The sequence below is a fragment of the Mustela erminea genome, chromosome 18 (genome assembly GCF_009829155.1).
Source record: "Mustela erminea isolate mMusErm1 chromosome 18, mMusErm1.Pri, whole genome shotgun sequence".
Classification (NCBI taxonomy): Eukaryota; Metazoa; Chordata; class Mammalia; order Carnivora; family Mustelidae; genus Mustela; species Mustela erminea.
Genome location: NC_045631.1, coordinates 4,253,552 through 4,268,980, shown reverse-complemented (window position 1 = coordinate 4,268,980; position 15,429 = coordinate 4,253,552). Strand labels below are relative to the sequence as shown.

At 53.6% G+C, this 15,429-nt stretch overlaps 1 protein-coding gene across 2 annotated transcripts in view; it reads left to right on the top strand.

Moving 5' to 3' along the window:
- The first annotated feature begins 1,206 nt into the window (after nt 1-1,206).
- The window catches only part of GAS7 (growth arrest specific 7), a 198,585-nt gene continuing 184,362 nt past the window's right edge, over nt 1,207-15,429 (top strand). The window contains exon 1 of one of the 2 annotated variants that reach the window (XM_032319625.1): nt 1,207-1,865. In XM_032319625.1, coding sequence (XP_032175516.1) covers nt 1,683-1,865 — 183 coding nt within the window. In that variant the 5' untranslated portion in view covers nt 1,207-1,682. The remainder of the gene's footprint in view (nt 1,866-15,429) is intronic. The other variant, XM_032319624.1, reaches the window with a different exon arrangement.

Here is a 15,429-nt window from a genome sequence, read left to right as displayed (position 1 = left end):
GTGCATTTGCAATCGATGGGATATGATAAGCAATCTCTATCTGTCAGCTTGCCCGTGGCCAGAGGCCAGGCTGAGGCAGCTGAAGGTAAAATGTTTTCATTGCAGACTATGGCTCAAAGTGTATTTTCCAAAGCTAGGGTGGGCCTGGGCACAAGCATCTAAGAAGTTACTCAGGTGATTCTAATGGGCAGCCAGGATTGAAAACCACTGAGAGATCTTAAGGCTCAGCCCATCCTTAAGACAAGAGGGTTTCGTAAGGCGGTATCCAAGCAAACATCCTGAGAGATGAGGCTAGGGGAGGTGTTGAAGGGCACAGGCTGAGAAGTCTGTACTTAATTTAACAGGCAACAGGGAGCCAAGGAAGATTACTGAGCAGAATCTAAGGGGAGGCCATTTGAAGCATGCAGGGAGATTAAAGGGTCGGGTTATTTACAGCTTAGGAAATAGGACTTGAAGTTTTCCTTTAGAGTAGGCCAAAGAAGAAATCCACTTTCTTTTACTTCTAAACCCTCTGTTCAAGGTCGTTTCTTCAGCATCCAGGTCCTCTGGTCCCTAGAGAGCAGGAACCTGTCCAGATGATGGTCGCAGCTACCTGGCTCCTTGCGTGAAAGGTGTGGCAGCCTTCGACAATTTGTCGACCCAGTAAATGAGTATAGAGCTCTAGAGCTGGCCCGCCTGGACTGCAGGAGGACTGGTACCCTGGGGCCGGCCTCCCCTTTGCATGCAAATTGGTGGGGGCTGTTCCTCTCACCTTTCCCCCTTCCTCCATTTATCCTCTTCAGGAGGCTCCCAACTCCGCCGCCTCCCCGCCCCGTCCCTCCAGTGCAACACACTGCCACCCGGCCTCCCGGCTCTGGCGCCAGGCTTCAAACCTGTCCTTCACCCATTGTTCAGTTTCCGGTGAGTCAAGTTCAATCCCAGGTCCAACCCCGACAGGGGCGGCCGCAGACACATTCCCTCGCAGGCACCCCGGAGGAGGCGCCCGCCGCCCGCGGGCTGCCACCAGACCCACAAAGCCGGCGCGGAAGGGCGTTTCTGTTCCAGAGGCTTTCGGAGGCGGGGGTGTGAGCGCCGAGACCCCTCCCCAGCGACCTGCCCCCTCGGCGGAGAGCGCCCAGCCTTCCGCGGGCGTGGCCGCCCTGGTCCAGCCCCCGCCCCGCCCCGCCCCCTCGCCTCTGCGCGAGCCCCCGCTCGGCCACCCGGCCGCCAGCCCTTCTCCGCGGACGCCCGGCCGCTCGCTCGCCGCCGAGCCGGGCCCCCGGCGATGCTCTGGATCCCACCTCCCCCGGGAGCTGCGCATTTCCGCGCGCCCGGGCGGCTCCGGCTCCGGCCGGCCCTCGCGGCCGCAGCCCGCGCTCCGCGTCCCCGGGAAGTTGTCTCCGGAGCCCGCGGCGCCTGGGTCTCCTCCCCCTGAGCCCCGCCCCCCCGCCCAGAGCTGGATCTGCGAGCTGCCCGGCCCGGGGGCGTCGCCGCTTGCTCCGCGAAGCCTGCGAGTCTCCGCTGCCCTGCGCGGAGCGCGCGTCCCCTGCCTGGCCGGGGACCCCCCGCGCACCCCCGAGACGGCGCGCGCCCAGAGCGCGGGAGCCCGGAGCGCCGGGCGCCTGGGACCCCGCGGAGCCGCTGCCCAGCCCGCGGGGCTCGTCAGGGATGCAGGCTGCGCTGTGAGCCCGGGCGCCAAGGCCATGTCCGGCGCCCGCTGCCGGACCCTGTACCCCTTCTCCGGGGAGCGGCACGGCCAGGGACTGCGCTTCGCCGCGGGCGAGCTGATCACGCTGCTGCAGGTCCCGGACGGCGGCTGGTGGGAAGGCGAGAAGGAGGACGGGCTCCGCGGCTGGTTCCCGGCGAGCTACGTGCAGTTGCTGGAGGTAAGGGGCGAGGGCCGGGGGCCGGAAGACCCGGGGCTGCGCTGCTCCGCGCGCCCGCGTACCTGTTGCCCGCACCCGGGGACGCCGGAGCCGCCCCTGTCCGAGGGGCGCCGCGGAGCCGGCCGGGGGCAGCCGCTGCGCGTCCGACACTGCCGGCGGCCGAGGCAGCGGGCGTCCCTCGGGGCTGGGCAGCGCGGGGATCGCCCCCGGAGCGTCCCCCTTGCCGGGCCTCCCGAGCACATCGTGGCCGCCCAGAGGAAGGACAACTTGTTGCCTGTCTGAGTTCTGGAGCGAGCGGGCGGCCGGGCGCGCTCCCGGCGGTGGCAGGGGCCGGCCGAGGGCTGCGGAGTCCCGCGCTCTAGGGAAGACGCGCGGAGGATCCGGATCAGTTAAAAAAAAAAAAAAAAAAAAAAAGTGGCATCGATCGGGTCCCGGAGCCCGGAGCCTGCCACCGGTGGACGGTTGTGCTGCCCCGGGTCAAGCTGCCTGGCCGCTTAGGAGCCACCCACTTGCTGGTCAGCTGAGCCTGGCTGGCCACCGACCCCAGCCACCCGCCCGATCAGGGGTGCTGCAGCGCCCCTCTCCTGGTCCGGCTTCCCGGGGCTAAGGTCCAGAGCCTGAGAGTGGCCTGTTCCTGGGGTTCTGGCCTGCCCCCAGGACTGCAGAGGACCTGCTGAGCCAAGTCGGCTGGCTGTTTATTGTCTGGGTGACAGTTGGGAGGACTCCCTCTCCTCTAATCGCTGAGCTCATGGTCACAGCCTGAGTGGGCTTCGAAGTTTCAAAAGTCCTTTGGTGGGGGCGGAGTGGGGGAGAGGACTGACCTCATAGGACATCCCCTTTCGTAAAAAGCTGCCCAACCCCAGGATTGTTGTACAGACTTCAATAGGCGGTTATCCACAACTGTGTAAGGATAGACCAAATGTTCTGGAGAAACACCTCCCAAATCACGGAGTCTGAATTTATTTATAATTTGACCCCTGACCTACTTTGCAAAGAACAGGGTAGCAAGTTTAGAAAGAAAAAATAAAAATAAAAAGGACAGAGAGAAAGAAAGAATGATTGATGAGGCTAAGTGATTTTGGGTGAGTTTGCTGGGAAATAGCCTGTGAAAATATTACCAGAACCAGAGCGTGGCCTCCTAGAGGTACAAAATCCCCCCTAAAGGGATTAGTAGCATTCAAACAAAATTGAGCCTGAAAGAGATTTTCGTGGCCTGGCAGAAAAGTAGGTTCCAGAACCCTCCCGGTTGTGTATTTTGAGAAACTGGTGTGCGTCAGGCAGGCTCAGGTGTGTGTGTCCTGGGCTTCCCTGGTTCCCTTCCCGGGATTCAGATGTGAGAGAAAGCACATGTATCCCTTCTTAGGAGGGCCCGTAGCCTCCTGGTTCCTGGCTCAGGACTCCTGTTTCAGAGTTCCTCTGGTGGCCACACTTTTTCCAGGAAATCCTGATGTGGAAATTTGGCTTTGGAGGTCTCTCTGCTGAGGAGCGCCCCTGGCTGGACGCAGCCAGCTGTGTTTTGGGGTGGGGGTGCCCAAGGCTGGTGGGTTGATAGGCCGTGTTCACCAGAGGGGATGGGCTCTGCTTTTTTTTCCTCTGGGAAAAGGGAGGGTGGACCAGACCCCGGAGACACACAGAGCCATCTGCTGGGACAGTCTTGGGTGCCTCAGTCACAGCCCCTGGTGCTTAGTAAGGGTCTTTCAGACCCACTCCCAGTGGGGACATGCACGGGAAGTGCCCGTCTGTGGGAGCTGGACCGCTGGGAGGGGCTTCCATTTCTTGAGCACCTATTAGGCCCCCGTTCCCCCGAAAGCTCTGTGAAGGGGAGGCAGCCTTCCCATTTCTCAGGCACGCATGAGACGTGAAGGTAATTGCCCCAGGGGAGACTTGCCTGAGTGGCTTAGATGGTTGAACTTTCCCCTCTGTGGCTGCGTCTGTTTTAAATTCGGCCCTGTGGGCTCAGGTGCTAAAAGGCAAGTGAGGGGAGGGTCTGGATCCTTGTGGGAGAGGCCACATGCCGCCCTCCAGGTCAGCGTGCTGATGACAGCAGTCCTAAGGGCGGGCGCTGCCTATGGGGGCTACGATGAGTGCAGGGGCTCCTTCCCACCTGGAGCATCTCTCCTGCTAAGTCTGAAAATTGCTTGCACAGGGAGGCTGCTGGCTTTCCTACAGTGGGGGCAAGGCTGGGCCTGAGCCCTGGGACTTTTCGGGGTCAAGGCAGGTGCAGTTTCCAGAGGATCGGAGATCAGGTCCTCTGTGCCTGGGCACCTCGTGGGTGAGCAGGCTGGACTCCCAGGCTGAGGACTGGAGGGTATGTGGGTAGATGTCCCTTGGGATGGGGAGAGTCCCCCAAAGCCAGACTCAGTGAGGCGACAGTGGAGATCTCCCAAGGGAGTCACTGGCGGTGAACCGGCCAGTATATGAAATTGCAAGTCCGGAGAAGCAGCAGCCGGTGTCCTTCAAGGCTGGAAGTTGGTGCAGCAGCCAGGAGCCTGGAGAGGGGGGTCTAGAGATGGACAAGCCCATGGGATGTCGGCCAGCAGGTGCCTGGCTCTGGGCCTGCTGGGGACGTGGAGATCAGAAGACGAGGGGGGAACTGTTGGAGAGACAGGTCCGGACAGAATGGAGGGCACCAGCCTCCTGGGGGAGGAGTGTGATGGTGGGGGCACAGCTGGGTGCAGCAGACCTTGGCTCTTTGGTGTAAAGAGTGATACCAAGAAGCCCCATCTTGGCGGAAGGGTACTATGGGTCGAGGGTAGTGTATGCAAAGCGGACACTCGCCGAGGATTTCTGTCTTGTTCATACGAAGAAAGGGGAACTGAGAGGCCCTGGTTTTGCCAGAAGCGTCCCCCGAGGAGAGGAGCTAGGAGCTAACTCTGGCAGGGCTGAGATCTGCCTTGGAGGCCCGCCAGCCCCAGGGGAGGGGCCGTGCCGAGGGAGATTCTGGTCCTGGCTCCCAGGGGAATCTCCTGGATCAGGCCTTCAAGGAAAGAGTAGAAAGGTGCAGCATATCCTTGGTTTCCAGAAAGCAGCCTCTAGGGAACTGTCAGCCCAAGCGAGGAAGTGGGGCTGGGAGAGGTGCCACCCTGTGGGCTCAAGGGCTGGCCTCAAGGATCGGGGGTGCTCGGGATGGTGGAGCTTCCCAGAGGAGGAGACCAGCAGCAGGAGGAGGGAACCCTGTGGCTGGGTAGGTTTGGTGGGTGGGGGGCCGGGAATTCCCTGTGACCTGCTCTTAACCGAATGGAGAAAAGAAATTCGGGACATGGAAGATACTGGAAGGCATCCGTGGAAACCCCCCAGAGCTTTGGGGAAATAAGCTGCCATCTGGCTGTGAGGTGTAGACCTCAGAGGTGCTAACAGGGGGGCCCTGTCTGCCAGCAGAACCGGGTGGCTGCAGGGGGTCACCCTTGAACCCGGTCTCGTCCTCTCCGCCTCCTGTTCTCCCATTTTGGGCTCACGGGATGTGCTGCCGGAACATTCAAAGTGCGGCCGTGGGAGAGAGATGCAGAGATGTGGAGCTGAGCTGGGCTGGGCTATGGATATTGCTGTGGGACAGACCACCCCAAGACTTCGTGTCACCAAATGCCCATTTCCTATTAGCTCACACATCACTGTGGGTCGACAGGGCTCCGCTGGGTGGTTCTTCTGCCCGTCTGTCTTGGCGTCTGTCCTGCATTCACAGGCTGGCCTGGAACTCCAAAATGGCGGCTTCACTCCCATGTGTGGTGCCTTGGTGTTCTTCCAAGGGGGCCTTTCTCTCCGCATGTGTCTTACTCTCCAGGGCCTGTCCCCATGGCCTTTCTCTTTAGCAGGGAGTTTGTGGAGTCTTTCCCTGGGGGCTGGCTTCCAGGAATGCAAAGTGCAAATTGCCAGGCCTCCTGAAGGTTTGGGCTCACCACCAGCACATCCCTTCTGGCCCATTTTATTGGCACAGTGAGTCACAGGACCCGTCCGGATTCTGTGTGGGAGAGAGGTGCCTGCAGGTGTGGATACAGGTGTGGCTACAGGTGCATCGAAGGCCGTTTTGCAGACTGGCAACTCCAGAGGGGTCGGGAGAGCCCAGCTGGGGACAGTGATCCATTAGAGAGGAAACAGCGCTAGCCCAGATGTGAGAGAGAGAGTGAGCTCCCAGAGGGAGGCAAAGTGCAGGATATCCGACTGTTGTTCTGCTAGAAAATTCTCCATTGCCATCCTCAGGAGATTCTCTTTCTCTCTCTCTCCCTCTTTTTTTTTTTTTTTTTTTTCCCCTTAAGATGCCAGGGATTTCTCCATAAAGGCCACCTGATAAATGTTGCAGCTGAATTTGAAACCGGATTTTCCTGTCCCTAAAGCCTGGGTCTGTCCACTGGGCCATTGGCGTGGCAGTCCTTCCTTTTCGGGTGGGGGTGCGATCTTTGGTGCTGGTGATTAGTAGACACAGTGTATCCGAGCTGCCTGACATCTAGTAGCCGCTTGCTGTGTTACGCAGATTGATTTTAATACCAGGCCTTGCGTTCTGGAACGTGAGAATTACCTACAGTGGGTGTGACCTTGTCCCTCACAATAGGATTTTTCTGTAAGGTGGTTTTTAGCTCCGTGATGAGAGCTGGGGCTCCCAGCGGATGTGACCGTGACCAAGTATACCCAACAGGCTTTCTGCCATCGTCACTAAGTCATCCTGTCCTTTGATTTGGGGGCCGCTGCCTGCCTTTGTAGCTTCTGCTGTTTGGAAATCTACCTTCAGCTCACCCCTCTTCTGGGGAGAGCCTACCTCTCTCATCTCTGGTCAAGTAGCCACCCCACGGGACTTCAAAGCCATGGGCAGGGCTTACGGATTCTGCCGATTCAGGGCACCTTCACAAAAGTTCCCTTAGCAACAAGTCGGCAGGAATCCCCGACATGCGCTCACCACCGCGTGAGTCCCTGCTGCCCGTTTACCACCTGGAAACATGAATGAGATGCTGACCTTCTTGGGCTCTCTCAGCCTGGGGTGGGGGAAAGAACCCAGCTTTCATCTGATCGTCTGATTGTCCTCATCGGCGAGCCCGGAGGCTGGGACCCCCACTTTCCTGGAGAAAGGAGGTTTGGTAGACCAGAAAGCCCTGTATCCGACATGAGGCATCAGGATTTTTGTGTGGCTGCTTCAGGGGGGGTGGGGGGATGTGGTCCTCACAGTTGGCTCCCTGATTACTCACAGTGGCAGGGCAGCCCACAATGGCCTTTCCAACAGAATGCCGGGACTGATCTCCTATCCCCACCCCCACCCCTACACTGCCCCGGCCTTGGACTTAATTGCAAAATTAGTATATTCTTCTCTCCCTGCAGGGGTGAGATTTGTGGCTTGGTGTTTACACCTGTGGAGAGAAATAGAAACAGTGGCCGGCAGGGGGGTCCCGCTTGTCCTTTGGTGGGATCAGAGCACACGATGACCCCATGGAGGGGGCACGTGCAACAGGTGTATGGGCTTGTGAGGGGTTTTTGTGGGTTCCTGGGGACTCACTACCTCCTCCCTGCACACTTTGTGTCTCCCCTGTCTACCCTCTGATGAAGATGTGTTTTATTGGGTGAACCTTCCTGGTTGAATGTATTTATTTCACTTCTTCAGCTGGTGGCTAGATTCGGTCCCCAGGGACTCAATGTCCTTTTTCCCAACTAAGCTCATCATCTCTCTGTCCTCTTCTCCCCTTCCTCCCCTACCTGCCAGACCACAGGGAAACCACCATCTCTCTGTCCCCCACCTTGCCTGCCACTGCCGCCCTTAACCTTTTCTTCTTTTTTTAAAGATTGCATTTATTTATTTGAGAGTGAGAGCAGGAGAGAGGGCATGAGCAGGGTGGAGGGGTGGAGAGGAAGAGGGAGGACCAGACTCCCCGCTGAGCAGGGAGCCTGAGGCAGGATGTGGGACTCAATCCTAGGATGCTGGGATCATGACCTGAGCCGGATGCTGGCGCCTAACCGACCGAGGCACCCAGGCACCCGTAACCTTCTCTCCTCCTGTTCATTCGGTTAGTGGAGCCTCGTCTGCTCTCCTTGGGGAGATGTTTCTCAGAGACCTCCCCTTCTTCCCTTGCTCTGACATCTTTTCTGTCAAGGGCTAGGAAACATCTTCGGTTTTGCGGGCCAAGAGGCAAAGTGGAGTTACAGCTGCGTCGCTGGGATTCGCAGAGCGCCAGGGGCGGTGAGAAGCCACGAACGTGCCCCATATGGGCTCTGTCACAGCTTCTCGGCTCTGCTGTTGGAGTGTGAAGCCGCCATAGACGGGCTGGGAACCAATGGGTGTGGTTGAGTTCCAATAAAACTTTATTTATAGATGCCGAGATTTGACTCTGTTCCAGTTTTTCTGGGCCCTTGCGGCATCCTCCTTCTTCGACTTTGTTTTCAACCCTTTGTAGATGTAAAAGGCTTTCCTAGCTCATGGGCTGTATGTAGTTGAGAAGTTCAGAAGTCGGTCACTCATTCATTCAACAAACCCTGAGTGTCTAGGATGGGCTATGAGTTCTTGGGTTAGGTGCTGGATGGGAAGTACTGACAGACATGGAAGAGAAGCTAACACTTAGCTGGGGAGAGGGTACACTAGAAAAAAAAGAATTTTTAGGTACTGTGGGGCCAATAACATAGGGTACTGTGGTGGGGTGGAGTGTGGGGTGTAGGTGGGGTTTGAGAAGACCCTCAGGGAAACTTCTCTGAGCAGAGACCTTGGTGATGGAGGGCCATGGGAGTAGCTGGGGAGAAGTGATTTGAGGCAGAGGGCATCATGAATGCAAAGAACCCTGAAGAGGGGTGTATGGGTGATATATTTGCGAGAACCAGAATATTCTAGAATGGTTAAGAAAACAGTGAGCAGGAGGAAGAGAGGGGGGTGTGACAGGCAGAGAGGCAGGTTTTGGGGTATTTATTGTTGTGCCCCCCACTATTATAAGACACATACTACAAAATCATTTGGGATTTCTTGCCCTTTCCCCCAGGTTTGCATTTCTGGGGTATCGACCCTCCCACCATGGCTGACTTCAAGCCTCTAAGGTTTTTAAAAATAGAACCCATTTGACATATGACATTGTGTAAGGTTAAGGTGTTCAGCACGCTAATCCGATTCATTTCTGTATTGCAGAAATTTTTTTTTTCTGATTGCCCTCGTAGCGATACATTGTGGCACATTGCATAATTATTGTTTCTTCCTCGTGGTTGGCGGGTAGTTCTCCAAGTGCCGCAGAAAGCCTGTGGTTTGATGGCAGGGGAGGGCGTGCTCCGATTCATCTTGGACAGCTCATCTGGGCTGCGGTGCAGAGACTGGCCGTGAAGAGGATAGGAAGGGAAGCTGGCTGGTGGCAGTGGAGATGGTAAGGCATGGGTGGGTCTGGGGTGTATTGGGCAGGTCGAGTCAGAAGCACTTGCTGGTGGGTTGACTCTGGGGGGTGGGGTGGACCTCGTCTCTTGCAGGTTGGTGCTGATACCCTTTTCCTACTCTCTTCTCCTTATCTGCGAATGGTCAGTCCATTCTGCCACTGGAGACCTCTTCCTTAAAAACATAAGGCAAAGGCAAATATAGATCGGGAAAAAGTTAATATCCTTCATGCAGAAAGTGCTCTTATAAATGATTAAAAGAGAAACCAAGGATCACATCTGTATGAGAAGGGGCAAAGACCTTGGCTGGTCATTTGCTAATAAAAGATAGAAAAAGTTATCAGCGTATTTATTCTCCCTAGTCATTTCAGTCTTTGATGAAAGAAGGGCACATTTTTAATTATTCAAAAAAATTGAAAAGTTTTTTATTTATTTAAGCCCTGCCTGTACCCAATATGGAGCTCGAACTCATGACCCCGCGATCAAGAGTTGCACACTTTTTTTTTTTTTAAAGATTTTATTTATTTATTTTGACAGACAGAGATCACAAGTGGGCAGAGAGGCAGGCAGAGAGAGGAAGGGAAGCAGACTCCCTGCTGAGCAGAGAGCCTGATGTGGGACTCGATCCCAGAACCCTGGGATTATGACCTGAGCCCAAGACAGAGGCTTTAACCCATTGAGTCACCCAGGTGCCCCAAGAGTCTCACACTTTTCCGAGTGAGCCAGCCAGGTGCCCCAGAGCGGCATATTTTTTTCTAAAAAGGATACTTGCTTTAATGAAAACTCACAATTTAAAAAGAATGAGCATTGGCAAGGAATGGTGTAGGAAAATTGTCCTAGGCTCCCTGGAGGGTACTTTTTTTAAAAGATTTTATTTATTTGTCAGAGGGAGAGAGCACAAGTAGACAGAGCAGTGCGCAGAGGGAGAGGTAGAAGCGGGCTCCCTGCTGAACAAGGAGCCTGATGTTGGACTTGAACCCAGGACCCTGGGATCATGACCTGAGCCAGAGGCAGATTCCCAACCAACTGAGCCACCCAGGCGTCCCTCCCTGGAGGGTAGTTGGACAGCATACTCTAAGAGCCTTCAGAATACACATGCCCTCTGATCTAGCAATTCCATTTCTAGAAATTTGGGCTCAGGAAGCATCTGATAGGCAAGCTGTGGGCGTCAGGAATCCCGCGTTCCTAATACCTAAACATAAATTGGCTGCAACCTGTCCAACCAGAAGGAACTGGGTAAAATGAGGCTCACTTATGCTTAGCATGTGGTCCGACAGGCAGAAGGGGTGCCATAACTATAAGGAGGCTAGATTTTAAAAAATAATTTGCTCAGTGATGCTGAATGTTTCATGGAGTTAGCATACTTCAGATCTCGCCCTATGACAAGACAAAAAGAAATGGTGTGTCCAGGAAGGAATTGCTTTTTAAAAGCAGGGACTGTGTGTACCAGGCGTTCTGTAAGTATCCTTTCGTGGAGAGAACAGGTTGAAGGAATACTTGCTGGCCCAGGGCCACGTTCTTGTAAAATATCCTCAGTGACAGCAAATCTTTGTCTTTTGGGGGAGGAAGGGTGGTTTTGATTTCTTTCTTTCTTTCTTTCTTTCTTTTTTTTTTTTGAAATAACCAAAAGTCATTTGGAGCCAAGTCTAGTCTATCTGTACTTGTGATGATCTGTTACCTTGTTGCAAGAAGGATTTAAAGCAGTTTATCGAAAAGCATACAGTGCAGTAAGATAAAAGCATAAATGGACAAGACAACCCTAGAAAGGAGAGAAGAAGGGAGTTGGCGGAGTGAACTCTGAAGAGTGAAGAGGGTTGAATGAAATGATGCTGTTTGCGGTTTTTGGGAAGTCCTACCCCCAGGTAATGATGCAGCTGAGTAGTTCTCAGTGGGGAGTTGCAGATGCGTCCTGAGAAAACGCTGGCATCTCGGGCATTGTACTGTATCGGTCAGGATGGGTTAGGACATGCTGCCATAACACAGATCTTGTTGAGTAACACGGCCTAGGTTTGCTTCTTCTGCACATTGGATGTTTGTGGCAAGTTGGTTTGGGGCCCGAGACCCTCTAGGACCCAGGATGAAGGAACCACCGCTGTCTGGAATCTTGCTGGTGATCACGTCAAATAGCATCTGGTCCCTGAAGCTTCTGCCTGGAAGCAACATGTGATATTTGTGCTCATATTTCGTTGACCAAAGCGCACTTAATATGGTGGGTAGCTGTCCTACTGTGTGCTCAGGAGGAAAGGAGCAAACTAAACATATGTGGGTGTGCTCTCACTTGGGAAGGATGACCTAGTTCTGCACTGTCTCAGGCTCAGTATTTTCTGGTCCTGCCTTCAGTTGTGCTTCTCAAGACTGAATCCAGTGCTTCTAGAACAAGGTTCTCCAAATGCATTCCTTTCCCGGGTCTTGTTGGTTGCAGATCCTGGCTCAGTAGGCCCGAGAGGGGGCCTGAGGTGCTGCGTGTCTGACCAGCTCCCACGGCTGCAAGGTCTTCTTCACATTGCAAACCTTATCAGGTCCTCCTGGCTTCTCAGAGCCAGGATGAACTCTTACTGTTCTTGCAAAGCCACTGTCCCCTTTTCCAAGCTATTCTGTCATGTAGCACTCTGCAGGGCCCAGGAATCAATACTTTGCCTATGCGTTTTGAACATATGTGATCATTTCCTGATCCCCGGACTTCTTATGATTTTTTTTTTTCATTATGGCCAATACATTTGTCACAGTGTCTGGTCCACCAAGGCCCAGGCATTTACATTTGAGCACCTACTGTGTGCCTGCTCTCCTCAGGGCTCCGTGAGCTCCAACAGAGACAGGGAGCTGAGGTCAGGGGCTCATGTTTGGGGAGCCCTTAGGGATGTGCTCTCCCCTCTAGGGTGACTCTGGCAGGTGACCTAAGAGAGTTGAGCCTCACACTTGTTCTGTTGGAATGAAAACCCTCTGGGTGTTTGGCTTCCAAGCTTCTGTCTCAGATACCTCAATCCCTCCTCCCTTCTCATTTGCTTGTCAAATGCACAGACAACTCCAGGATTAGTCAACAACAAAAGAAGGTAATTAGGTTGTAAAAACTCTTTAGAGCTGATATTTTAAAAATTCTCCAGCAAGGAGCCCTGGTCCTAATTTAATCATGATAGAGGATCCTTATTTTAGGAGTGGCTCAGGGAGGAATGTCACTGAGTCCATTTGTTTTTGATTCGTAATGTAATTTAGAAATAGAAAGGAAGTTTGAATCTACTGTTCTCATTTAGCTTTTTTTTTTTTTTTTTCTTTTGATAAGCTGCTGCAAGCCTTTGTTGTGCTCGGAGTGAAAAATAAAACTAAATTGCATTGTTGATCACCAAGGACACACTCAACACAGGATCCGCTTATCTGGTACTCCAGTTTGATATTTTCATGTATTTATTTGTTTTTAGAGATTTTATTATTTTTTTTAAGCCATCTTGACACCCAGCGGGGGGGCTTGAACTCACAGCCAAGAGTCACATGTTCCACTGATTGAGCTGGCCAGGAGCCTCCTCCTAGCCTGTACTATAATGGGGGGAGGACCTGGGGCTTGTCTTCTTGTCAGCACATGCTTAGAACCTACCTGTCCAACGTCATCTCTGATTCGGTAGGTCTGGGGTCGGGCCCCAGACTAGCATTTTCTAACTATCTCCGATGTGATGATGGTGCTGTTGGGCCACAATTTGAGTAGCAAGGCATTTTTTTTTTTTTTTTAAGATTTCAGTTATTTTATTTGAGAGAGCAAGAGAGCACAAGTGGGGGTGGGGGGTAGAGGGAGAGAGAGAAGCAGGCTCCCACTGAGTAGGGAGCCCGACCCGGGGCTCGATCCCAGGACCCCAAGATCATGACCTGAGCCGAAGGCAGATGCTCAATTGACTGAGCCCCCCAGGCGCCCTGAGTAGCCAAGCATTTGAGCCACCAAGCGTGGCTGTGAGCCATGGTGAAATCCTGGAATTAGAGTGGCTTTTGTGTACCTCTTTAAAAATTTTCTTACTGTAGTGGATTATAGGAGGCGACCCAGGGTAATAGAAGGAACACAGCCTTTGGAATGAGACCCTGTCTTTGAGTCTGTGTAATCTGAGGACAGAGAGAGGGAGGTGGTGAGAAGGGGGGATGGGGAGGGTGGTAGCTGGCATTTCTGTTTGCCCAGAGAGGTCCCTCCATCTGTCGGTGGAGAGGTTGCTCGAACCCCGATGAGGGCCCTGCAGAACGCCGGGCAAGAGTGTGGCAGCTCTGGGTTCAAATCCTGGCTCAACCCTTGCTGCCTGAGACCCCAGGCAAGCCTCAGGAGCTCTTTCAGCCTTAGGGGGGCTCCGTGAGGGTCCAGGAGAGCCCTGATACCTTGTATACACTCTGTAAATGGAGTTTACACCCCATGAGCTCTGGGCATCATGCCAAGTTGAATGCCGCCTGTTCCCTGGGCCTTCCGCCGGGGGCGGAGTGGGGCGGGAGCAGCCTTTTTCTGTGGGCCGCTCGGAGGTCACGGTGCAAGACTGTCTGGTTGAATGAAGTGCTGAGGTCAAGGCCTTTGGGCCACGGCACAGAGCGCCCGCCTAGGGATCTTATTAAATGCAGATTCAGTTTCTGAAGGTCTATAGGGTGGAGTCTGATATTCTCATTAGTCACTGGCCCCCCGGGGGGACGCTGTCACTGCTGGACCAGAGCACATACTTGGAGTAGAAGACACAGGTCCTGCCTGTGCAAGGAAGGAAGCCTGTAGACACGGGCCAGTTCGAGTGGATTTGAAACCGCTTCCAGATGGTTGCTGCTGCTGAGGCCGGGCTCATTAGTCAGAATTGCTCCTTACCTGGGTCTGCTGATTCCCTGGCGCTGGATTCCAACCACCCCCCCCACCACCCACCCAAGGGACCCTTCTTGCAATGACGGAAAGGCAGAATGCAAGACACAAGACATTTTGTAGGTTTCTCATCGCCTTTGTGATGTAATAGACCTTAGCTTTGTTTACGAGGCCATTCAGGACTGGCCTCTCCTTGCCTCCCCAGTGGAGTTTTTAAGCTTTTCTTCCCGTGGGGGAATGCTGCCACTTGATTCTGGGACGAAGCCTTGCTTCCTTTTTGCTCGTGTGGACCGGCTCTTCTCCCCAAGATCACCTTTCTCCCCACCCTTGCTGCACTCCCTTCTCTGTTTTATTTAGGTGTTTTTTTTTTTTTTTTAAGATTTTATGGTTAAGTCATCTCTACCCTGAGTGTGGGGCTCGAACTCACAACCCTGAGATCAAGAGTTGCACGATCTTCTGACTGAGCCACGCAGGCGCCCCTTAGCATTTGTTGTTGTTGTTGTTGTTGTTGTTGTTGTTGTTTGAGCATATTCATAGCAGGGTACAACCGTTGACATGGTCAGTTTTGGGTCATTTCCTCACTGTCCTTGACCATCAGCAGTCACTCCCATCTCCCCATCTCTCTAGCTAGTGACTCTAGCAGTCACTGATTTCCCTTCTGTCTTAGAGATTAGCTGGTTCAGGACAGATCGTAGACATGGAATAGAAGCGTGTAATGTTTGGTGGGCCTTTTGTGTCTGGCTTCTTTCACTTATTAGCCTGATGTTTTCAGGTTTCCTCCATGTGACTCGAGACTTCGTTCCTTTTTACGGCTAATATTCCACTGTACGGACCTACCGTATTTTACTTATGCATTTTGATTGGTGGACTGTTGGGTTATTTCTCTTGTTTGGCTCTTGGGGATGTCGCTCCTATGAATGCTTGTGTACAGGTTTTTGTATGGACGGGGCCACTCAGTCGGTAGAGTACATGACTCTTGATCTCGGGGTTGTGAGCTCGAGCCCCACATTGGGGGTAGAGACTACTTAAAAATAAAAGTCTTTATTTTTTTTTAAAGATTTTATTTATTTATTTGTCAGAGAGAGTGAGCACAGGCAGGCAGAGCGGCAGGCAGAGGCAGAGGGAGAAGCAGGCTCCCTGCTGAGCAAGGAGCCCGATGTGGGACTTGATCCCAGGACAATGGGATCATGACCTGAGCTGAAGGCAGCCGCTTAACCAACTGAGCCACCCAGGCATCCCCAAATTTTATTTAAAAAATTTTTTTTATTTTTAAAGATTTTATTATTTGACAGAGAGACACAGTGAGAGAGGGAACACAAGCAAGGGGAGTGGGAGGGGGAGAAACACGCTTCCTGGGAAGCAGGGAGCCTGATGTGGCGCTTGATCCCCGGACCCTGGGATCATGACCTGAGCTGAAGGCAGATGCTTAACAACTGAGCCACCCAG